The 25,415-nt window shown below is 42.5% G+C and overlaps 2 protein-coding genes across 6 annotated transcripts in view; one reads left to right on the forward strand and one right to left on the reverse strand.

The window, feature by feature from the left end:
• LOC308672008 (discoidin, CUB and LCCL domain-containing protein 1-like) overlaps positions 1 to 6,012 on the reverse strand; it is a 29,513-nt gene extending 23,501 nt beyond the window's left edge. The window contains exons 1-2 of the mRNA XM_081334545.1: positions 5,882 to 6,012; positions 3,044 to 3,265 (exon numbers count right to left, since the gene is read on the reverse strand). Of these exons, the coding sequence (XP_081190671.1) occupies positions 3,044 to 3,265; positions 5,882 to 5,966 (307 nt within the window). The 5' untranslated portion in view covers positions 5,967 to 6,012. The remainder of the gene's footprint in view (positions 1 to 3,043; positions 3,266 to 5,881) is intronic.
• Positions 6,013 to 7,124: 1,112 nt separating this feature from the next.
• GMEB1 (glucocorticoid modulatory element binding protein 1) lies at positions 7,125 to 24,136 on the forward strand. 5 transcript variants are annotated; one of them, XM_081334730.1, is made up of 10 exons: positions 7,125 to 7,213; positions 13,330 to 13,496; positions 14,363 to 14,445; positions 15,979 to 16,103; positions 16,640 to 16,743; positions 17,898 to 18,049; positions 19,241 to 19,369; positions 20,047 to 20,184; positions 21,947 to 22,069; positions 22,917 to 24,136. In XM_081334730.1, exons 1-10 carry the CDS (start codon positions 7,211 to 7,213, stop codon positions 23,606 to 23,608), a joined length of 1,716 nt encoding a protein of 571 aa, XP_081190856.1. In that variant the 5' UTR covers positions 7,125 to 7,210; the 3' UTR covers positions 23,609 to 24,136. The 5 variants fall into 5 exon arrangements, with proteins under 5 accessions (XP_081190856.1, XP_081190855.1, XP_081190858.1 ...); XM_081334729.1 differs by having other exon boundaries at positions 7,127 to 7,213; positions 14,360 to 14,445; XM_081334732.1 differs by lacking the exon at positions 7,125 to 7,213 and adding an exon at positions 10,105 to 10,146 and having other exon boundaries at positions 14,360 to 14,445.
• The last annotated feature ends 1,279 nt before the right edge of the window (positions 24,137 to 25,415 follow it).

Consider the following 25,415-nt stretch of genomic DNA (forward strand, 5'->3'; position numbering starts at 1 on the left):
AAAAAGAGAAAGTCCAGCTAACTCAAACGAGAGTTGGCTACCAATGGGAAACTGGGCAATTTTTGCATGGGATGCCTGGGTTTTGTCAGGAGCACCAGATCACAAACCCTGTTGCAATATCAAGGATGAGGTTTATGCCTGTGGTGATTTAACAGGGCACAGAGACGGCCCCAATCACAATTGACTCAAAAGTGGCTCACAATCCCCCCTCCCTTCCATAAATCTACTTTAAAAAAAGAAATCAACAAATCAAAAGCACAAAAACACTGCGTAAGAGTCTGGAAAGAGTTGCAATCCACGACCAATAGAATTAAATCAGCGGTGCAGCCTTCTGTTGGCCCAAAGATGGGATTTAGGTAGAAGTGTAGGAGTCACAGTCTCCAAAGCAGATGGGGTCAAAAGCGAAACTAAACTGGACTGAATTTCAGTGTGGTTGAAATGACAAAAAAATGAAATTGGGTTCACAGAGTCATTCTCCACCTCAACCCCCAACCCCCAATTCTTCTGTTAAATATAATTGGGTACCAATTTGGTATCTTTAAAGATACCGAACACCAAATGTGTTTGTATACCAAACACTTTCAAGAACAGAGGATGGTTGGGGAATTGAGATCATTTCTTTTTTAAAGTCTACAGTTGTCAGCCATCTGAGGTAGGCCAGATCAAGAAAATAATTCCACAAAAGGAACAAAACTACATTTAATTGACCTAGGCTGTAATAAGAGACACATTATGCCGTAGTAAGAAAGATAGAAGGAAAGAGCAAGGTGAGCACTGAGGTGTTTGGACTCAATTACATTCATGATGGGTGCCTTGTTAGAAGACTTAAAAGACTAGGTTAGGGACAGATCACATGGAGAAAATCTATCTAGGAGCTGACAATAGCTTGATGGCACATAATCAATCAATAGTAACTTCATTGTAAAGTCTGGTTGTAATTTACTTTCCCTTCCTCATATTCCTCATTAAGCCAGGAAGAAGCCAGCTTGAGCCTCTTCTTAATAGTATGTCCTTTCTTGAAGCTTAAGAAATGCTTCTGCCCTTCTTTCTGTACAGGTATTCCTCAACTTACAACAATTTGTTCAGAGAACATTTGAAATTACAACGGCACTTAAAAAAAGGGACATGATCATTTTTCACATTTATGACTGTTGCAGCCTCGCCATGCTCATATAATCAGAATAGACGCTTGTCAACCGGCTCATGTTTATGACATTTGCAGTGTTCCTGGGTCACCGGATCACTTTTTGTGCCGTGGTGGCAATGCTGTGTTTAGGATGCAATACTGCAGGCTAACTCACTCCTCACTCCAGGAGTTTCCTTCTGAGCAGCTCAAGGTTAACTCATCCTTCCATCTTTCCGAGGTTGGTAAAATGAGAACCCAGATTGTCGGGGGCAATAGGCTAACTCTGTAAACCCCTTAGAGAGGGCTGTAAATCATTGTGAAACAATATGTGATTGTTGGGTTTGGAAAGAGTTTGCAATAAAGACCAATCTGTTTTTCCCCCTAACAATCTCACACACCAACTAGCAAATGGTTGTACTGCATATGACAAAATGATCTCCGAAGGGAGAGAATGGAATGTGCAAAGATATCCAAGTGGGGATTGGTGCAAATGTCTTGCCAGAGATTCCAAACTCATATTTGTTAAAAAGAAGTCTCCAATGGAAATATTTACACATGTACATACTGTATGCTGCTGAAGTGGATGGTTTTAATGCAATGTCCTAGATAAGAACGTTGTGGAAAATCTAACTTTCTAAAGATGGATGGCCTGCTTAGAAAATTAGTTATAGAGAAGGAAAAAAGAGATGCATGTATCAATTCAAGTTTCCTTCCTGCTGAAAAATAGCACCCCAATATTTGCAGGGTTTCATAGAAGACTTTTAATGGATTTCAAATTGGATAAACCTACAAAGGTCTTGAAAGTGGAGGGGAGAAGCTGAAAAAGAAAAGAAGGAAGGAAACAAACAAAACAATATTTGGAAATGTCTGCCTAGAACTGTATTCCAGAGAATCATGGAACAGCCTTTCGCAGGAATTGAAAGTGATAGAAGTGATGAGAATGGAACAGAACTAAATATAGGACAAACCAGGGGAAGAAATTCAACAGGCCAAGGAAGTAGTGAAGGAACAGAGATCTAAGAAGGTCAAAGCGCTCCAGAAGACAAGATCTTTTTGTGCTGGGTCTAAATGACACACTTCAGATTCTCTCAAGAGCCGATATACCTCTCTTCCCCTGCTTCCAGTAGAATAATCAAAGAACCCAACTATGAAAGGTCAAGTTGACAGTCTGTGGAAGAATGCAGGAAGGAAGGCAACCAGACAAACAAGTCTGTAGCAAAGAAGTACAGTCTTTCTATAGCCATTTATAGAGATATATAACTTGAAGCCCATGAAGCTTTTCAGAGACCTTCAAAAATTGCTGCCAAGTTATAACTTCTAAGATAGTAGAAAGTGGAAATCATTAAATTTGGTTCTGGAGTCCTGTTCACTCTGGTTCATTTTAAACCACTCAAATATATTGGAAGCAAATTCATTTTTTTGGCTAGTTGCAACCGTTATTTTAGATCAGGGGTTTCCAAACCTGGCAAATTTAAGACCTGTAGACTTCGACTCCCAGAATTCCCCAGTCAGCATGGTTGACTGGGGAATTCTGGGAGTTGAAATCCACAAGTTTTTAAATTGTCAAGTTTGAAGATCCCTCCTTTAGCTATGGCTTCTGGTATGCCATTTGTCAGCTTAGACTAAGATTACAAACCTTGGGCACTCTTCACTCTTAGAATGCTGCAGTATAAGAAAAAAATAATCTATATGAAACTGATTTTATCCTAGGAATCAGTCCTGGTCCAGAGAGGGCTGTTCAGACTACTGTTCCTGGAAGTGATCCATGGGAGATGGAGTGCATGGAAAGGGGAGGGTGCTCTTGGATGTGCAAGTTCACCCTTCCACCCTTGACAATGATGTCTACATTTTCGCTTCCATGGGAAAGTATAATTAGAATCAATTATCTTTAGCAATGAAGTCAAGGAATGTCCTTACCAAAGCTGGAACCATCTGAGGGAGATGAAAGCAACAAGAAGCCATATTTGCATTGTTCAGAGGCCTCGATGTCCATGTCTCCAAATGCCAGGCTGAGGGGGCTGCCTGCTGCTCCGTGAATTTGCCACTCGCAAGAAGTCGAGTTTGGATACGTGCCTGGAAAGTTCTTGGAAGACAATGTCCCACTGTAAGATGTGAGCACTGATTGACCACAACCGTCCCCTGGAAGGCAAGGAGTGAAATCATTCCATATTCGGTATGAGGGCCTGGGTAGAACCTCACGATATGACCAATTGTTTTTTGCCTGTTTTTTCCCCCTTCGCACATAGGGGCACGGTCATTCATTAAGGCCACAGTTTAATAACCAGAGGCAGAAAAGGTTTTGGTGGATTACTGTGTGGCCGATGTTGTGACATCATTAAGGTCACTTAAGGTCACTTAAGGTCATTAAGTGACCTCATTAAGGTCACTTAAGAGAGTAGTAATAATAATCATAATATGATACCAATAAGAATAATAACATTCTATTGGTTTGCATGTAAACTGAGAGCTTCTGAACTGGAGACAAATCACACTTAGCCAAATTGTTCTGTTCTATTCTTATTCTTATTCTATCCGGTTCATTCAACAGGGAGATAGTGCCACATTAACCAACATAATAACCTAGCTAGCCAATGTATTTTTCAACAGGATGTGGGAAAGACGAAACAGAACAGATGTTGCAATAATGAAGGAAATACTTCTCTCTCTTGAGTTAAAGTTTTTTTTATGAATACAGTTCCTTTCAGGCCACCACTGTTGTTATTTCTACACATAAATGATCGGTCATTTATTTGCTGCAGTTCCCAGAAGGGGCGCAAAATCTTCCTGATTGGATCTACAAGAAAGATGAGAAATAAACATTCTCTCCAGGAAGGAATTTATTTAGATTGATAGTATCTATAAACTTATGTTTAGGTCAGTCTTTTTCAAGCTTGGCAACTTTAAAAATGTGTGGCCGTCAACTCCCAGAATTCTAGGAGCATGCTAGCATATTTGATCATGTAGTCCCCAAAAGTCAGACTATCAGATTGGGGTAGGCTGAAAAAAAAGCCTTTAAAGCAGGGCCCGCCAACCCCTCTCCATGAACCAGTACTGGTTCACGGCATGTCAGAAACCGGTCCATGCGAACAAGCAAAGCCCCATCCATGGGATGCAGGCAGCACGAGGTCCCTTCCAGCCCTATGATTCTATGATCTTGTGACTCTTGCAGGATCCTCGTGGTCATGTGATCGAACTTTGGGTGCTTGACAACTGGATTGTATTTACAATGGTTGCAGCATCCTGGGCTCATGTGATCCCCATTTGGAAACTTCCCAGCCAGCTTCCCATCAGCAAAGTCAATGCGGGAAGCCGGATTCATTTAATGACTGTATGATTCATCTGCCAACTGCAGTGCTTTGCTTAACTTTGGCAAAAATGGTTGTAAAATCGGGTATGACTTAAAAACAGCCTTGTTTAGTAATGGAAATTCTGTTCTCACTTGTGGTCGTAAGTCAAGGACTACCCATAAACCTGGAAAATTATTTCCATGGTTCTTTGAGCTGTTATTCACACAACCCTTTGGATGATAAATAATTTCACATCAGGATCCTGTTTAGATTTTGTTTCCACAGGCAAATGTGCTGCCATGGAACAGTGACCTTCTGCAAAAGAATCAGCTGTGTTTCTCCCAGGGCTGCAACTCCTTTCATTAAAGAAATCTTAGCTGACTGTGGCCATTTGATAATTAATCAGAAGCAAAACAACAAAGAGTTATTTGCCACAGCCCAGAAGAGACAAATTGTGACTGTTGGGGAAGAGAAACTTTTCTCGAGTCAATTCAGCTTTGGAAAAAAAGACGATCTACTTTCAGCAATTGCTCTTACCCTAAAATAGTAGCTTTCTTCCAGCCTTAACCACTAATTTAACAACTCAGCTCTTTCAGCTGTGCTGTCAAAAAGGGACTGGTTTGTGACTTGGCATGTTGCCAGAGCCACTGTGGTTTGCAGACAATGGCTTGCGAGTTCAGCCCACAGTATGGCACAAACCCAGACATTGATTCAACAGGCGATAGTGAAGCTGCTTCTTTACAAACATGCAAGCTAGATCTAAGTGTGGAAAGAACCCCTGTTTTTCTCTGAAGAGAGCCCTGCTGATTTGGAAGACAAGTACTCCCCGACTTACAACAGTTCATTTAGTGACCATTCAAACTTACAATGGCAGTGAAAAAAGTGACATGACCATTTTTTCCACATACAACCATTGCACATCCCCACAGTCATGAGATCAAAATTCAGACGCTTGTCAATTGACTCATATTTATGATGGTTGCAGTGTCTGGCGGCGGCAGTGGCGGGGGGTTGGTGGGTTTCCTTCCCACATGTAAAGTCAGTAGGGAAGCCAGATTCACTTAACAACCGTGTCACTAAGAACTGCAGGGATTCACTTAACAACGGTGTCAAGAAAGGATCGTAAAACGGGGCAAAACTCAGTTCGCAAATGTCTCACTTAGCCACATGAAATTTTGCGCTCAGTTGTGGTCGTAATTCAAGGACTACCTCTATTAAATCCCCCCCTTCTTCCTTCTTAAGCATTTTCTTCCTTATCTTGATGCTTTCCAGAGGCGCTGGGCCTCGTGCTTGTCACGCAGCGCCTCTGACAAGCAAAGCTTGGGAGAGAAGGTGGCGCAAAGCGTTTTTCCCTCAAGCTGTCGCGCTCCTTTCGCCAGCCTCCTTTCCTCGTTCAACGTCCCCTCTCGCTCCAAAGCCACTCCGCTTAACAAGCCGGCCGATTCGCGCTGCCGTAGCCGCGACTTACCCGCCTGACTGCTGGCCGTCGAGAGGTCCAGGGGCCACCACAGCAACTGGAGCAGCCGGAGCGCACCTCGGAGCCCCCGGCGCATCGTCGATCGGCGCCACGGCAGGATCTGCCCGCTCGATCGCCTCCGCTGGCCGAACAGCGCCCGTCTGCAGCTGGCGGCGGCCGGCGCGCGCTCGCTTCGACCCCCCGCCTCGCGCGATTGGCTGAAGGGGACGAGCCTCCCGTCGGTCATTGGCCCCGCCCGAGCCACTAACTTTTCCAAGACGGGTCTCGCTGCCCCGTCGAGGAAGAGCGGTCGACGCCCAGCCCGCCAGCTGTCCAAAAACCGAGGCAATCAGCCCTCATCGAGGAGGGTGGTGGTGGTGGAAAACCACGACGAAACGGTGTTAGAAAGGGGGAAAGGGGTGGATCGAGAGTCATCGAAATCCTAGTTCGAGGGGGAAGCACAAAGAGATCGGGGTAGGGTCCTTCTGCCCTTTCTTAACACACCTTATAATCACCCCCAGAAATCGTGGGCGCCCCATCACTGGAGATCTTTAAGAAAAGACTAGACAATTGGGTATGTGTAGTTTAACGAAGAGAAGGGTGAGGGGTGACATGATAGCAGCGTTCCAGTATCTCACGGGCTGCCCCAAAGAAGAGGGAGCCAAGCTATTCTCCAAAGCACCTGAAGGCAGGACAAGAAGCAACGGATGGAAACTAGTCAAGGAGAGAAGCAACCTAGAACTAAGGAGAAACTTCCTGACAGTTAGAACAATTAACCGGTGGAACAACCTGCCTCCAGAAGTGGTGAATGCTCCAACACTGGAGGTTTTTAAGAAGAGACTGGACAGCCATTTGCCTGAAATGGTATAAGGTTTCCTGCCTGAGCAGGGGGTTGGACTAGATGACCTCCAAGGTCCCTTCCAACTTTATTATTATTATTATTATTATTATTATTATTATTATTATTATTATTATTATTATTATTATTATTATTATTACCTGCCTGAAATGGTGTAGGTTCTCCTGCTTAAGGGGTGGGGGGTGTGGGTGGGTGTGGGGTGGGGTGGGGGCTGGACTAGAAGACCTCCAAGGTCCCTTCCAGCTCTATTCTATAAAATAATAATAATAATAATAATAATAATAATAATAATAATAATAATAATAATAATAATAATAATAATAATAATAATAATAATAATAAATGGTTTCTTGACCATAGGTTGGGTGTTGAGCCCTGAAAAAGAAAAGGCAGCTGGTTTGGTCACAATATAGCAAAGGTGGTTTAAAGCAGAGGCGTTGAACCTTGGCAACTAATTTCATCAGAGGCGTTGGTTTGTTTTTATGGTTTGTATTCTTTGTTGTGTATTCAAGGCAGTTGACTTGTTCTAACTACTCTTGGTTTTATGGTAGGTAATAGATTATAGTGCTTTTGTTTTACTTTTCTAAACATCTCATATTTTTATAGTCATGTTTCTGTTACGTAAACCAATTTGAGGTTTTTTTTAACTAACATTCACTTCATTTATTTTGTTCTCCACTTGGAATTTAACCAACTTCTCCAGGTAAACCTCTGCATGTAGTAGTGTATTCAGTCACTACCATCAACATCTTTGGCTGATTATTATTATCAGCCCTTTAATTATTAGGCTGAATCAGCCAAAGGAAGGCAGTTTGTGTGAAACACTCTGTTTAGTGTTGATGAAGAACAGAGAACTAAACTCAGGTTGGATAGTTTGGTGTAGGGGTTAAGGTGCTGGCCTAGAAAACCAGGAGACACCGAGTTCTAGTCCCATCTTAGGCATGAGAGCTGGATGGATGACTTTTAGTCCAACCCACCTCACGTGGTTGTTGTTGTGGAGACAAACAAGGGGAGAGAACACTACAAAATCTGCTTTGAGCTCCTGTGCGAAAAGACAGGATATAATTCTAATAAATAAAGTGTTGACTTCTCTGGAAATGTATTCATTCTGCTGTACCTCTAATATTGATACATTACAATTACAAAATCAGACATTAAGACTGAAAATGAATTAATAATTTTTTTAAAAATGATAGATTTGAGGCACAGCACTGAGCCAAGAACAAACATATCTGAGCTATTAGGGGTCAGAAACCAGGGTTTAAAGACTTAGTGTTTTAAATGAAAGCAGTCATTCTAGTGTATTAAACTATGGTTTGAGCTACATAAATCTGGCTTGGTGAATTTACTATGCTGGGTGGGGGGGGGATTGACAATATACCAAACAATCCTGAGCCTCTTTATTTTTTTCCAAGACCCCAGGCTGGTAATTAATTTGGGGGTTTATGGAGAAAATCATTTAATTATTGGGAGTTTGCATTCTGGCATCTGTCCAATGTCAGCTCTGCTTGGATCCAATGGGACAGTGGAGAGGTCACCTTCTTTGCAAGATTGAGATGAGAAACTACCAGGTTGTGCCAAAACATTATTGATAGTTTATTGATTAGATACAGCGTTCCGTGCACCTTTGGTGTCTAGTCCTGCCAGCCACATGACCACGGAGACGTCCTCGGACAAGCGCTGGCTCTTCGGCTTTGAAATGGAGATGAGCACCGGCCGCTAGAGTTGGAAACGACTAGCACGCATGTGCGGGGGAACCTTTACCTTTACCTGATTAGATATTATCTGGCACCTTTTGATTTCTCCATGGCTAGGTTCCTGCATCATTCTAAACTTTGACTTACTTAGTTGCCATTTGCTAAATAAACTCCAGTTGGGTTATTTAAACCTAAGGATGGTTTTGGGTGAAGTCAAAACCATATTATGTCCCCTGTGAACTGGGTCAATACCTCTTAAGGGATTATAGCTATAAAGACATGGGTGTAAAAGTAAATTGCAGACAGTGAGGTATCTTGTTACTGGAGACTTAACAGCACAAACCTTTTGCTTTGTGCCCTAAGCCTTTCCAGCGTTTGTTAACTTCAGACCCTTTAAGATGTGTGGACTTCAACTGCCAGAATTTCCCAGCCCAACTAGGGCATTCTGAGAGTTGAAGTCCACACATGTTAAGGAGGTTGAGAAAGAATCAGAAGGCTGCTGGCGCCATCAGCTGGGCATAACATTTATTTGCTGAAAGTCACACAAGGGTCTTCCCGTCTCCTTCCAGATTTGGCAGGAACTTCCATCAAACACACGAAATGCAGAGCAATGGGACTAGGGCTGCTGTCTTTGGGCTGTAAATATCCAGATCACTGGATGACAGTCAAGACATAAATTCTCCGTTACTGTAGCTTGCCATTTAGCAGGTCTCTGGATTTCTGGTAGTTTAGAAGTGATAAGAGTGAAATTCCCAGAAAATAAATATTTGCAGCAGGAAAACCGTTACAGGTAGCCCTCGACTTACAAACATAATTTGAGCCCAAAATTTCTGTTACTGAGACATTTGCTAAGTGAGTTTTGCTCCATTTTACGACCTCAGTAGTTAAGTGAATCACTGCACTTTTTAAATTAGTGACACGGTTGCTAAGTGAATCTGGCTTCCCCATTGACTTTGCTTGCCAGAAGGCCGCAAAAGGAGATCACATGACCCCGAGACACAGCAACCGTCATAAACATGACTCTGTTGCCAAACGTCTGAACTTTAATTACGTGACCATGTCATAAGTCATAAGTCTGAAAAACGATCATAAGTCACTTTTTCCAGTGCCGCTGTAACTTCAAACGGTCACTAAACAAACTGTTGTAAGTTGAGGACTACCTGTATTTGGATTAGAATGAAAAGGCCCTGCTTTGAATTGGAAACTTAACGATCCGTGCATGGAATTAATTAATTAGCTATTGCTAAGCACATTGATTTGTGCTTTAAATTGTAAGCCGCCCTGAGTCTTCGGAGAAGGGCGGGATATAAATGGGATTAATAAAATAAATAATAATAAATGAGAGCATTCCTGAGAATGTTGCCTCACAGTCCCATTACCTATTTTGATTAAGTTAACTATATACAATAGCTGCAAAACTTGCAGATGTTATTAACACAGCAGCAGCCACTCTGGCAGTCGGCAGAACGGCTGAGAAGAGCCGACCCTCGCTCAGCGGAGACCGGCGTGCCCAAAGGCTTCAAAGGCAACCCTTTTCCCCCGCCCCCAAAGACATCCCATCGCGCACAGCCGCAGGAGCGCAAAAACTGCTTTGGCTCTCGCGGTCCCTTTAAGAGAGAGGAGGCGGCCGGAAGTCCTGGCAGGCGAGCCGCTGCAGCTCCTGCGCATGCTCCCTCCCTCCTCCCACCCCCCCCAGCCCCGGACTCGGCCGCTCGGAGACGGTAACGGGGGGGGGGAGAGGGAACGCAGGGCGACGTTCTTGCTGCCGCTGCGCTACGGGAGCCGGGACGCAGAGTGCGTGGCGACGAGGGAGGGGGTTGCGTTGGGAGGGCGCACGGCCGCTACCCCGCCGTACGTGCCGCCGCCGGGAGAGCGGACGTCGCAGCGCCGCTGCGGGGGGGGGGAGAATAGTGGAGGGTGGGGAAAGGAGGAGGAGGAGGCGGCTGCTGCTGCGCCTGGCCTGAAGCAAGGGAAGAGGGGCGGGGCCACGGAGGGCTGAGGGGCTCGCGGGGCAGGCGAGGGGGCGGGGCCGGCGGGGGGAGGCGGGCTTTCCCCTCAGACGCGCGGGCGCGGTCGAACTCGCCCTGAGCGCCCAGTCAGGAGAGCCCTTGCCGGGCGGCCCGCGCGGGCTTGTTTCCCCTCAGCCTCGTGCCGCCACCGCCACCGCCACCTCTCATCATCCCCAGTGGCCTGGCGAGCTGGGGATGATGGCAGTTGGAGTCTTCGGGCGTGAGGTCGGGCCAGGCGCAAACAAAAGAAAAGAGACGCTCGGGCCGCTTTGCTCTGCCCCGCCGGCTCTCCCCTGGAACCGCCGGGCGGGGCGGGGAGCGAGTGGAGCGAGTTTCGCCGCCTTTGATGCTCGCGCTTCTGAGGGAAGAACCGCCGACGGCTTGCAATTCGCGGTTTCCCGAGCAGAGAGGCCACTTGGTTCGAAGCCCCGACTTCCTTCCTGAGGCGGCCGGATTGAGGAGTGCCTTCCCTGGCCGAGCTAAAAGCTCGTCCCCGTTTAATGACGAAATCGTCCGGGGTTAATCAAACTCTTTAAACTGAGTCAAAACTCAAAAGAGAAGCCCGCCACCGGTTTTAAGTAGGATCCATAACAGAAATTAAAACTGAAGGAAACTAGGATTGCTGTATGTTTAACAGCCTGTCTCTGGGCTGCATTCCAATTTAATACATTATTAGAGCAGGAGCCAGGCTCGGTGAAAATCTGATTTATGGTACAGAATATCCATTACACTATGTTAGATAACAGACTGGTGGTTGCAGTGGGATGTAGGATAAATTTAAACAACCTGTTGGAGTAGCCGAGATCAAAGTGTGGCTTACCAAGAATTGGCATTCTTTATAAATGAGAAATGATGACAACGCTGCCTTGATTTCTGTAGAATAAAAACAAATAAATTGCAATAAGAAGCAATTGCATTCCATGCCCCTCTTTTTTAATGGCAATGCTAATGTGGCACAATGCTGGCTTTGGGATTGCATTTCTAGAAAACAATGCTTTTCCAAATTAAAAAAAAATCACAGCTGAAATGGTCCTTAAATGTCCCTCTTCTATCACCACGATAACACTATTCAGTGTTAAGGGGTGGTTTGGGTTTTTTTGGCTTTTTAAAATGACAAAATTGATGACCTGGCACCATTATTGGAAGGATACCATTGTTGATTGGACAACTCTGTTTCGTATGAAGAAAACTGCTAAACCTTATTTATTTTTTTAAAAAATAAAGATGCAAATAATGTTCTTGCTTGCCTCACCTTTTGTTTTCCCATAACAATAAGCAGCTACGGCATTCTGAGCCTTCTATTATTGCCTGCCGATATTTATGGCATTACTTCCATTAATCTAAAATAATGGCTGTGATTTGATTAAGCATAAACAGTACTGAATTCATTTGGACTTACCTAAAAGTAAATTAGGAAAGCTATGATACTGTTTCTGCTTTTGTAGAAGTAAATCCATTAACATCCAGGGGAATTTATTTGAGGCAAATACTCTATAAAATAGCTCTAGCTGATAACCATTGAACTGATGAGCAGTCTCATTCAATTTATCCTGAATTCAGACATGTCTTAAAAGAACTATTTTCCAACATGGGTCAGAGATTAATCATTAATCATTTCAATCTTGCCTTTAAGTGACACAATAAAATACATTTTTACATACTGAATAATTTTTAAAATTCATTGTTATTGTGTAATAGAATGACAACTAAGAGGGGTTTAGAACAGTTCTAGAAAGATTATTAGACAGAAAAGTCAGTTATATCTAACCTTCAGATTCAATACTACCACAGTATTTCTCTGGGTATCCTCTGATGCAAAATGAGAGGAGGAACTGGCATTAACATTTGTCTACTGCTAATGAGTTTTCTACAGCCAGCAGGAGGGGCTGGTTGGTAGTGTGAAGTTGAATTTGTTGGACTGATCATCTGATCCTGCAGTAACAATGGCCTGTGATTTTGAATCTGAAAACAAGGAAACCATACAATTTCACATATGAAATAGGGTTTTGTGTTAAAGTTCTTATTTCCAAAGAATCATGTGTATGACTAGTCTTAGTGGAAATTCCATAAATCCTTGCTTCCACAGCTCATCTCCTGATCTGGGAGCAACCAATAGCCAAAATTGCATTTGGGGGGTCCTTTTGGAGAGGGGGTTTGGTTCTGGTATTGTTCTGCTGGCAAAGGAACAAAGAGAAAGCAAAAGCAACTCCCACATTCTTGAATCACTTAAAAGCAGCAAATGCCTCCCACCAAGATCCAAGTCACCATTACATATTTTTCAAGCCCTCTATAGATACATCGATCATTGCAGAGAGGCTTTCCAGCTTTCTCTGCATATTGAGTGACACTGTTCAGTGCTTCAGCCTAATTGCTTGGTTTAAAAAAAAGAAAAAGCAAATCAGCTAGGTACTACCGTAGGTAGTCGGCTAAGCCAATTGTATATGGGACTGCAGCTTTCACTTTCTAATGAATTCAAGTTCATTATAAAATAATAGTTATGTAAAAATACCCCCTCTTGTTTTCAGATGGCTCATGCTTCTGCTGTAGCAGGTATAGCCCAGAATAGAGAAAAAAAGGGAATGCCTGTGCATCTTTTAATTGCTGTCACAATAACCTCTTAAACCGTGCAAAAAAGCTAACAAGGCCAAGCCACTTTTGAGTTCCCAAGGCAATAGTGGTAGATAGGTTGGTCAATTATTCTGAGAGCAATTGTAGGTTGTGAGAAGAGGTTAAGACTATTAAGAGAAGCCCCAGAGGTGTTGGGGATATTTTTATCACGTATGTGGTCCCTTTTGACCTACTATTATAGAATATGATAATTGTGTGCAATTAGAGATTACAGTTCTCCTCAACTCCCAAATCAAGGTTGCCTCGGTTGTTTATTGTCCGCTACAGCATACTTGTCACCCGGTGGCTCAGACTTCATGTGAACAAATGGCAAATGCTGAAGTAAGCATTCCTGTAGGAGATGTGGTTGTTGTGCCAACTGAAGGAACAGAGGGGGGAAACCCAGAAGATACAAAAACCCAGGTTATATTACAACTACAGCCAGTGCAACAAGGGTGAGTGACATGCCAAGAGCAATACAAAATATTCCTAAGTAATTTTGCCCAAATTGAGGGTTTAGAGGACTGTTGCAAGGAGTATTAAGAATGCAGGCATGAAAGAAGATGAAACTCTTGTGATTTACCAATTGTGCAGAAGATGGAATTTTAACAAGAGTTTGAGGTACTGGGAAATTCTAGATACGCTAAAAATATGAAGGAACTCCATCGTTCATTTTATGGTTGGATAGAGGACAGAATCAAAGTTAAGGACAATTTGATCAACCTGCAAGTGGTACAGCATTCCTAATAAAGAAGAGGTCAGCCCCCCCAGTCAGTTCATTCCACTGTGAAGCAAGTTGCATCAAAACAGGTTCTACTGTTTAATAACAATTTCCTTTCTTGTATGTAGACTTGAGTCCTTTCAGCTACAGCAACAGAACTTGATTATCATGACATTAACTTTCCTTTGAGATAAAAAGTACGGTATCCCTTATGAAATTGGTGAAAAAAATACTGCTATGAATATTACTTTTTATACAAATGTTTATGTAATCCAAAATAAAATATTATGGAGGGAAACTTGCATAATATTAATGTCAAATATATCAAACTAACATTGATAGGTCTAACAACAGGTTATTGCCATATAAACCGATGGGAAGAGAATAACCAAAAGCTGAACTATTAAAATTAAGATTTTGGGTTGCTGTTGAACAGTGCCAAATTCCCATTAATATGGAACAATTTACGGAAAGTTCCATAAATATGATCTCTTCTGATGCTAGGGGTACACAGGTTGATGTGGAGGGGAGGTGTTCTTTCATGTCACCCTTTTTCAAATAATTGTATCATTTGTGTACTTATTGCCACACTTACAGCAGGATTTATCAAGAGACCTCTGAAACGAATGCGGCTGTGATGGCTGTAGAAACACATACCATACACAAACTTGAAGATGGCATCGGTGAGTTCTCAGTGATAATGATGCACCAGTTTTATGTTAGCTCATTTGTACTGCAGTGTAATAGGGGTGCTTTGGGTAAAGCCTGCAGGCTGTGTGTGCAGTGGTTAGTGTGCTGAAGCAGGACCAGGAAGACATGATGAACTTGGATGCACCGAATGGCTTTAATGCAGTCACTGCCTCTCAGTCCATTGTACATCCCTGGGTTAATATTGAGAGGACAACACTGAAAAAGAAATACTATGTCCACTGTCTTTCCTCCAAAGCAAAACTTGGCTCAGCAAAGGCGGAAATGGGCTGATCCTGGAGCATAACAGTTTCTGCAATAGTTACTGGCACGGATGGTAGCTTTTCCCCCACTTCATATAATTAAGGGAAATACCAACCTTTCTACATATTTTCACAAGGTGGAATAAAGCCTGTAGCACTGAAAAAAACCAGAATCCATGGAAAAAAAGGATTCTTGAACTAAGAGGGAGCTTTCTTTCACCATCTCTTCCTGTGAAAGTGTTGTATAAATTTGCATATTATATTGGATATTCAAGAGTGTGAGATTGTGGGGCTAGTATCCCAAAGATCTACATTTTCCAAAACATGTAATTCAAACATGATTTTCTAGGTACTTTGCACTTATATTGTAGTTTAATTTTGGCTTGGTGTACAGTGTGAGTCTAGCCACTGAAATTTATGTACCATGATTCCTGGCTGGGTTGTGATTTGTATATCATGATTTATGGCTGAGTTCAACAAATCAGACCATGTATTAGTACAGTAAGATTGAACTCAGTCCATAAGAAACCCTGCCTTGTTAATAGCAACAAGGACAACAATGAATCATATTCCTTTTATACTTGGAACTCTTCTGGCTATTACGAAACTCTACTCCGATGCTTGTCTAAATACATATATAGTACAATATTTATGGTTCCATTGTAGGTTGTAAATATGAAACAAATTACATAGTTTTATCAGTGTCTCTAAGAAAGAAGTTGAGTGGTGTGGTGGCCTAGTGGTGAAGATGCTTGCCTCTCACTCAGGTTGAGAGTTCAATCCTAGGTAGCGGCAGATGTTTCTTTCCTAAGGTGCAAAGAAAAAAATATGTGCTACAAATTCTACGTGGTGTCAGGAAGGCTATCCGGCTAGTAAATGCTCAGCTCCATCCAGTTGCCTTGATTCTACCCCGAATTAAGGGATCAAAGGGTCATAAAAAGGGAGTATTTTTAAAGAAAGAAATAATGGCTTGCCATGTGATTTTTCATACAAGAGTATCCCTAGTTCATACTTAGGATCTCCAGGTTAAAAGATACAGGATGAGAAAATGTCTGAGTCCTTTCCAGCCTTTGGGTTAGATCAGAGGTGTCCAGCTTTGTCACCTTTTAAGAACTGTGGACTTCAACCCAGAATTGGGTGGGCTGGAGAATTCTGGGAGTTGAAGTCCACAAGTCTTAAAGATGCCAAGGCTGAACAAACCTGGGTTAGATGAATCAGCATGGAGATCTCTATATGTCTCCCAAACGTCTCCATTTCCATCTGCAGATGCCAGTGCCCTTGAAAGCAATGAGGAAATTGAGATTGCCTATCCCATTACCTGTGGAGATAGCAAGGCCATGTTGCTCTGGAAAAAGTTTGTGTGTCCAGGAATCAATGTCAAATGTGTTAAGGTAAATACCATGGTGAAAGTGAATTTGCCAGCTCACTTTCTTTCTTTTTGTTCTGTGTTGCTGGGTTTATGACAGGAGTATTCTTTGAAAAATGTCCCGCTTTCCACTGGATATGCACAGGAGTATTTGGTACACATAAAACTCTTAGTAATAAAATATTTAGGTGGCAGTGTTGAAGGTAATGCCTTTATTTCATTCTTGCAAGGAGGAGACACCTCCCCCTGCCACAATGACTTGGACACCACTGTAGGAAGAACATGGAGTTATATCTGCCATAATATATGTTTGAGAATCCCATTCTACAATATATAATTAGATGGCCAAAATTCTACCACTTATCCACTCACTTTTATCCTCAAACAAGTCTGCAAATTGCCCAGTGTCAGCCTGAAATCACAAAGCCCAGGTTGTATTAACAAAGTCCTAGTGTGTCTTGATCACATGTATCCATGAATAATGGGTGTTGCCTTGAAGACTGAATTGTTGGATTATATCCTTACCATGAGAAAATAAATGGTTCCTTCCTCTTTTGATAGTTCAATGACCAGCTTATCAGCCCCAAGCACTTTGTTCACCTGGCTGGCAAGTCCACCCTGAAGGACTGGAAGCGAGCCATCCGCCTAGGAGGAATCATGTTGAGGTAACCGTCTTGTCATGTACAGGTAGCCCTCAACCTATGACCACAATTAAGCCCAAAATTTCTGTTGCTAAGCGAGACAATTGAGTTTTGCCCCATTTTACGACCTTTCTTGTCACAATTGTTCAGTGAATTAGGTTAGTAACACAGTTGCTAAGTGAATCTGGCGTCCCCATTGGCTTTGTTGTCAGAAGGTCACAAAAGGTGATCACATGACCCTGGGACACTGCAACCATCACAAATATGAACCAGTTGGCAAGCCTCAGAATTTTGATCATGTGACCATGGGGATGCTGCAATGTTATAAGTGTGAAAACGGGCATAAAAACAGCACTTTTTCCAGTGCTGTTGTAACTTTGAACAGTCATTAAATGAATGGTTGTAAGTCAAGGACTAGCTGTACCAAAACTCTGGTGCAGACGCCTGGGTAGAAGTCTTCCTCTCTCCTTAAAACTATGGTGCCGGTCATTTCCTGCCAAACAAAAATGGTTCTGAGAGTTCAAACCTATGTATTTTAAAATATGGAACTTTCCTAATAAAAGCCCCCATTGATTTCAAGGACCATTTTATATAGAATGTTAGATGGGGGGTTCTGGAATAAGACTTTGATCTTACAGGTATTAGGGTTATTCATGGTTTCCTTAACTGCAGTTTCAAGTGCCTAAAGCTGGTAATACAAATTAGAGATCATCATTAATGATGCATATGGCTCTATTTGGGAGAGAACCTTTGGAGAATTTTTCTGGGTGTGTAATACGCACAAAACGATGGAGGTGTTTTGCCCAATTATAAAGTATTCTTGTAAGGCTCTCATTATCCTTGATTTTATTATCCCACAGTCTTTGGGCTGGAACAGCCTCCAATGAATAATGAGGGCCACTATGGAGGGTCCAGTAAATTATAGTTGTTATTCCTTTCCACATTGCTGAATAAATTTGGATGGAAAGAGAAATTTCTTACGACACAGAACCATACACCTCATATTAACCTTTCTGTTAAATTATATGACTGCAGTTATGCATAAGCTAAAGGGGACTGAGCATTATTTGATGCATGACAGTCAAAAGCTTCATCTTTTTACATTTTTCTCTTAAGACAGTTCTTTGAACAGATTTTCACCCCTGAGATGACTGTTTTGTTTTCCGTTCAATGTGCAGAAAGATGATGGACTCTGGGCAAATTGACTTCTATCAGCATGACAAAGTGTGCACCAACACTTGCCGAAGCACCAAGTTTGACCTCCTCTTCAGCAGTGCCAGGGCCCCAGTACCAGGGCAACCAAGCCTGGTACAGACGCCCACTTCTGATGGTAGGAAAAAAGTAAAAAAGTAAATTCCTGCTGATTAGTATATTCCTTGGTCATTAAGACACGCTTATCTTGTCATTCATCCACCCCCCCCTCCCTCCCTCCCTCTCTCCCTCCCTCCTCTCACATATTAGAATTCTGCCTTGATTAGATTAAGTGTAAGTTGAAATAGAGTGGGGCTTGGACAGGTTTTCAAATTCTGTTACAATATCCTAATTGCATTTAGGTACTTTCCAACATTTCTAGGAACTTCTGTTTCTAGCCTTTGTCTATCTTAAAGGGCTGACAACATGCCTGAACTGTGTGAAATGTTTATCATGTGGTTTAATCTTGAGCACACTGGGCTATATCCAAAGGGCTTTGAGACAGAAGAGCATCATGCCCACTGTTGGAGGACATATTATCTTACTTCCCACTCCACATTTTGTTTCTTTTTCTGAGAAAGGTTTTTTTTTCAGTTCAGCTACTTCAGTTAATTAGAGCATAACAAGTTTAATGTATAAGGTGAAGCATTTCACACATTTTACACAATTCAGATGTGGCTTTGAACATTAAAAATTTGTATAAAGGTAGGACTTTCAACCTCGGCCACCCCACTTTAAACCTGGGGTGGACTTGAAACTCTCAGAATTCCCCAGCCAGCATCAAACTGAAATAGACACTAATGTAACATATACAATGTGGTAGTTACACCCAAACATTTCTTCATTCATTGCAGCATCTACAGAGTTTACATAACATTTCAAAAGCAATGGCTTCATTGTGCCAGTCCTCAGGATACATTGATCAGCCCAAAGCATAACCTGCCCGATGTGGCATCTTCAGAGAGCAATTCTCAAACTGTCCAGCCAGCACTGAGACCCTACTGGCTGAGAATCTGAGGAACTGCCATCTCCAGATAAGAGTCAAATGGACAAGGCTGGGGTGGAATGACTGAATTCACACACAGTGCTAAGACCTAATGTGCTTTGTTTGCTTTGAGCTGTATTTTGTAGGTCCCAGCCATTGTAATTTGGAAATTATGGTGTATGGCTTAACAGAGGGTGTGAACCCTGTCATCATGTCATATCAAGTCATAGATTTACAGATGAATAGTTGGCTTAACAGAACTTATCCTGATGTATCACCTAGGTGTGTGGGTGGGTGAGGACTTACTGTGGCAGCAGAGTATCAGACTGGTCTTCTCTTGTGCAGGAAGCATCACACAAATTGCAGTATCTGAGGAAAGTGTAGAAGAAGGGATTGAATGGAATTCTGCTATGACAGCAGCGGTCACTATGGCAACCGATGAGGGAATCAAGAAAGACCCAGAGGAGATTTCAGGTTGGTCCTTCCTGTTTCTCTGTGGAGCTTGCACGCTTTTTTCATTTCCTCTACACACTTTGGAAAGGAGAGGAAGTAGAGTAAGAGAAGCAAACGTTTGTCAGTGATGGTTGGGATCGCTTGGCATTGCATCCTCAATCTTTCTGTAGGGTCCCAGTTTGGGGAAAGCTGCTCCTAAACCTGACTCATGAGCAGTGGCATGCACCTTCCTTGAACGATCCTCTGACAGTTTGCACCAAAAGACCAAAGGCTTCTAGTGTTTTATTTAACATGCCCTGAAAACTATTTTCAGCCTGTTGCAATTGTTTGTGAACATACATGGGCTACAAGCATAATTTGTAAACGGCCAATGAACTGTACATCAGTGTTCTCAACAATGACTACTTGAAGATTTGTTGACTTCACCTCTCAGAACTCTGGCTGGTGAATTCTGGGGGCTGAAGTACACACAGCTTCAATTAGCCAAGGTTGAAAAACATTGGTCTACGTGTGTCTGGAGTTGGCGTCTTTTAATTCAGTGATACTTCCAGGTAAGAGTGTGTAGGTTGGATTGACAAGTTAGCAATCAATTTCTTAAGGTGCTTGATAGTGTATAGTAGTTTGCTGATCCCAGTAGTAGACATTTTGTTGTATAATTGCCAGTTCTTTCTTTAAAAATGTTTATCTTTCCGTGGCAGAGGACATGCTGATATTTTGGAAAGGCATTGCGGATGTGGGCTTAATGGAAGAAGTGGTGTGTAATATTCAGAAAGAGATAGAGGAGGTGCTAAGAGGGGTCCAGCAAAGGCTTGCCCAGTCCCCTTTCCAGATTACCGGTGGGTAAGAGGTCAGCAGTCTCCATGTTGATATGAAATGATAACCACTAGGGCAGACTTCCTGCCTTACAGGTGTTCCTCGACTTACAACAGTTCATTTAGTGACTGTTCGAAGTTACAACATCACTGGAAAAAGTGACTTATGACCGTTTTTCACACTTACGATCATTGCAGCATCCCCATGGTCACGTGATCAGAATTTGGATGCTTGCAACTGGATCATATTGATGATGTCCGCTGTGTCCAGGGGTCACGTGATCCCCCTTTTGCAACTTCCTGACAAGGAACGTCAATGGGGAAGCCACATTTACGTAACAACTGAGTTACTAACTGAACAATTGCAGTGAATCACTTAACAACTGTGGCTAGAATGATTGTAAAATGGGGCAAAATTCACTTAACAGCTGTTAACAGCCACAGAAATTTTAGGCTCAATTGTGGTCGTACGTCGAGGAGTACTTGTATTTATGCTTTGTGAATTATATGAGTCGATAGTGCTTGTTTTGCCATTTTATTAACTACTTTCCAGTGATAATTTTCTTATGAGTAACTATTTTGAAAGGCAGTGCAATCCTAAAAAAAGTCAAAAGTAGGAAAATGCCAAAACCCACTAAAATCCATCAAAGTCATGTAAATCATCTTTTTCCAGAATGCAATTCATTGTCTAAATGTAGCTCCCATTGTTTCCAGTCACCCTGAGGAAAGGCCTGTTGCTTCAGGGGTGAAGAAGCTAGGAGTATTGGAAAAAGAATCTTCTATAAAGCATACTAATAAAGGAAAATATTTGTAGCTCCGGGTTGACATGAGGGTTTCTTGGTGCTCTCTGAGCTTGCTTGTTGTCTTGCAGATGTTTCATTACCCAAACTAGGTAATATTATCAGTGCTAGGGTAGTTTGGGTAATGAAATGTCTGCAAGAAAACAAGCAAGCTCAGAGAGCACCAAGAAACCCTCCTAAAGCATACTAGAATGGCCAGGTGACAATGTTGATGATAATAATAACAACAGAAAAATGCCAAACCGGGTCTGAACATCTGATTGTGCAATGATTAATAATAATAACAACAATAATAATGCAAAAGCTTTACTGGGAACAGCTTCCATCCTGCGACGATATCTGTAACAAGATCAAACATCGAGATCTGTCTTTCCCAACTCCTTGATAAAGACTTGATTGGTAGACAAAAATGCTAAATTCAGTTTGAATATCTGGCTGACTGTGCGATGATCAATAACAACAATAATAATAGGAGGAGGGGGAAGAGGGTCTGCCTTATGCTGAAAATATATCAATAGTGATGCCAGGAGGGTCTGTCCCTAGGCTAAAGGGGAAAAAACACTTCAGGACGTTGTATATGTGTTATTTTCTGCAAAATGTCTCATTGCAATTTACATACTATATTTGGCACTTGTTGACTGTAAAATTTCTGATGTAGTCTCACCTGCACTGTTATTTGCAGACTAAATTGGGTAGAAGGGCATGAACAGCTCCTGCTTTGGAATTCTTGAGCAAGTAGGTTGCTAAAAATTCAGGAAGATAGTATTATTATAAGTATTTTCTATCTTTTTCAATTATTAAATACTCTCTCCTTCGTGTCAGTGTCTATGGCTGTTGTAGGTGCATCTTGCATAATCAAGACAGGAAGTGCTACCAAAGTGTTAAGTAATCCTGCATGGGCAAACAAGGAATAGCTCAGCTCTTTCTGCCTGGGAGCTGGATCCCATTTAGAATATTAGACAATATCTGTGAATGTCTTCCTGTAGATGCTGCTGTTTTAAATAACGTCGCTCATACTTTTGGTCTGATGGACACAGTGAAAAGAGTGCTGGATAACAGGAAGAGTCAAACAGATCAGGGAGAGGAGCAATTTCTTAACACTCTTGCAGGTAATTTTGAAATTTGAACTTTCTTAGCTCATCAATTAATTGTGCAAGAAATATTCCTTGATTGCTTGGTTGCAGTAGTACACTCATATTCTCTCAAATTTGCCTTTTTGATGTGGAGGCTAAACTATACATTGTACATTCTCCTCCTCCTCCTCCCCCATTTTCCTTATGTTAAATACAGCAAATTCCTTACAATTACCAAAAGTATATTAATGACATTGAATGTACATTTACAGTATGCCTATGGAGATTCTCAATCATCCAGGTGATGGTTGTCCTAAAGCTGCTTTTCCAAAAGGTAGATGAACTTTTTTTTCCTTGAAAATGTTTTGCTTCAAGAAGAACTCATCAGTTCTGAAGAAGCTTCCTGGATAAGAAGCAAAACGTTTTCAAGGAAAAAGCCAAGAAAGTCTACTTGCCTTTTGGAAAAGCAGCTTTGGGACAATACACGTTTATCTTTTCCAAAGAGGCACTAGCTATATTCTGGCCAGTATTTTTGCTGTAATATTTTTGGTAGTTTTAGTATACGTTGGAGGTTTGAAAACCTGTACATGATGTTGTTTTAATTTTAAAGCTACTGTAGTCTGCAGCTCTGAGATGGGGTTAAGCAGTACTTGGAGAAGTAGTTTCTCCTCTCCATCCCAGTTTTTTTTGTTCACAAAGTAATTGGTGTTATCCTCATGAGGCAGACATTCCTGTCCATTGTTCTGTTCTTTTGGCACAGGAGAAATGACCGAATGTTATGCCTAGAAATTGTTTTCCTATCTCCATTTGTCTTTTGTGCTGCTTGTCTGACAATTTCCAAAGCGTTTCCTTGACTAGACTATGCCATTAATACTTCCTGCAGCACTAGATCGCCAACTAGAAGAGCAGAAGAAGCTTGCAAGGAACCCATCCATTCAGAATGTGGTCCTGATGCCAGTCAATGCTCCAAAGCCTCCCAAAAGGCCCCGGTTGAAACGTCCAGCTTCAGCCACAGTTCTAAGCCCCTCGGCTCCCATCCAGCAACCTCAATTCACCGTCATCTCACCCATCACCATCGCACCCATGGGACAGCAGTTTTCTGTTAGCAACATTCCAATGGCCACGATCAGCCAGGGCTCCAGCCCAGTGACTGTCCACACATTGCCCTCAGGTTCCCAGCTTTTCCGTTATGCCACGGTGGTTTCTTCCTCCAAAACCAGCTCATCCGATACAGTGACACTTCACCCCTCCTCAAGCTTAGCCCTGCTGAGCTCGGCAGCGATGCAGGACAGTGGGGCTCTCGCTAACGTGGCCACCATGATGAATCCTGTGGAACTGGTGGCCATGGAGTCTGGCCTGACTTCTAGCATCCAGGCTGTTGAAGGCACTTCAGAGGATGGACAGACAATCATAGAAATAGACCCAGCACCTGATCCAGAAGCTGATCCTGAAGAATCAGCGGGGAAAGCTGTGATTTTGGGGACAGAGTTGAGGACTGAGGAAAAGGTGGTGGCTGAGGTTGATGAACATCAGCATCAAGTCCATAATGTAGAGATCGTAGTCTTGGAGGACTAGTCAGCAAGCCATCCTGCCATGCTAAATGTTTGTTCACCTCTTACCTTTTTATTTGTTTGATCCCCCCTTTTCAGGTAAGTTCACACAAATGCTGATGATCCTTTTTAAGCAGTCATTTTCTCCAGGGGGGAAAGAGCAGGCAGGCTGTGCTTTCCAGTATGGATGATGGTTTGTGGGAATAGGGAGAGTCGGAATTTTACCTGCCTAGTGAAAGGGGAAACAAGCCATTGCTGTTATCACTCGGGGAGGAGGGATGGCAGTCCGTAAACCCAGATTTGAAGTGACCCTTCTTGGATCGTTTGTCTCAGAAACAAAGTGGAAATAACTACTGGATGAGAATGACCTTGAAGCAAGAGCTTCCGTCTGGATCTTTAGCTATTCTTCACATCCTAGGAAGGGAGATCCCATGTCAGTTTCTGACTTTCCAAGCATTTTGCATTTTGGAAGTGGAGGAAAAACAAAGCACCTGATTTGATCGATCAGGTCACCAACCTTCTTTGGAATGTATTGGTTTTTTTTGTTTTGTTTTTTTTAAAAACATTTTCCTTAAGCTGTTTGCCCATTTGTGGCTTAAAAAATTGGAATTCTTGGCTCTTTCTTTTTGTACTTTCTCCAGCAGGTTTTCTTTTCCCTTGGTTGTTACAAGATTTCTAGGAATTGCTTACGCTTTATGCACATGCAGGCAGATACAGGGAGAAACTAGGAACAGATACGGCAGACATAGCACCCAATGGCCACCTGCTCTCTCAAGTACAGAATGGACAATCTGGATGTTCGGGGATGAGTTATCTGTATACATAGCGGGAGAATTGGGCTCAGCCAACAGGGCATGCCTGCAATTTACTCAGCACTCTGGGAAACCATACCATGCTGGCTTAGGTGTGCGTGTGCGTCTCTGTGTGTGTATGTTTGATGTTCATATTTTTTTGGAAAAAAATGATTACAGGAGTCTGGATGGCAGATCACTTCAGCAATGTGGCGGTCTGGTCTCCCTTTCTGTTAGGCTGGATATGTGTGGGTTGTTTTGAGTATCTTCCGTATGGGAAGGAAGAGAAAGGAGTGAAAAAAGGATTTCCTTCCCCGCCTTCTTCCTGGCCATAACACAGCGCTTATGGTCCCCCTCTCCATATTTTAAGAAGTTAAAATTCAGAGTTGGAAGACTTGAAGAGTAAACCAGTTCAACCGTTTTAAAACAGCAGGTTTTTTGTAAAGAAAAAAAAATCCCTACAGGAGTCGGGTAGCGCCATTTGTTTTGTTTGGGTTTTCTTTGCATTAAAAGATAAGCAAAACAAAAGCCTAAGACGACTTGTTCATTATGTTGATCTGGTCTCCATTCACTTCTCTGTTTTTCTCCTCACGGAAGGACTTTAGTAGCCTGATGGAGCTGGAATGGCCAAAGGTTAGCACAAGGGCTGCTCAGAGATCGGAATTCAAGGAAGGGGTAAATATGATGAGAACCACGTGGGGCTGAGCATTAAAGGGAAGGGCCTGAAGCCAGCAAAAACTCCGCTGCTGCTCAGAATGAACGGTCTTGCAAAAAGAAGTCTTGTCTGGCCACATCCATCAGCAATTATAGCGGCTATGCCACCATTCTCCCCACAGAAAAGAAATCAGCAGGGCTGGGCCCCTGCTCTAAAGAAGGACTGTATCCTGGCAGTGTGATCACAGGTAGTCCTTGACTTATGATCGTTTGTTTAGTGACTGTTGGAAGTTACAACAGCACTGGGAAAAGTGATTTATGACTAGTTTTTGCACTTATGACCACTGTAGCATCCCCAGGGTCATGTGATCACCATTTGTAACCTGC

This window comes from Vipera berus (genome assembly GCF_964194415.1).
Source record: "Vipera berus genome assembly, chromosome: 9".
Taxonomy (NCBI): domain Eukaryota; kingdom Metazoa; phylum Chordata; class Lepidosauria; order Squamata; family Viperidae; genus Vipera; species Vipera berus.

Coding starts and splice junctions, on each gene's coding strand:
- GMEB1 (XM_081334729.1), top strand. Junction 14,446..15,978: donor CAAACTTGAAGATGGCATCG/GTGAGTTCTCAG, acceptor TTCCATCTGCAG/ATGCCAGTGCCCTTGAAAGC. Junction 16,104..16,639: donor TCAATGTCAAATGTGTTAAG/GTAAATACCATG, acceptor CTCTTTTGATAG/TTCAATGACCAGCTTATCAG.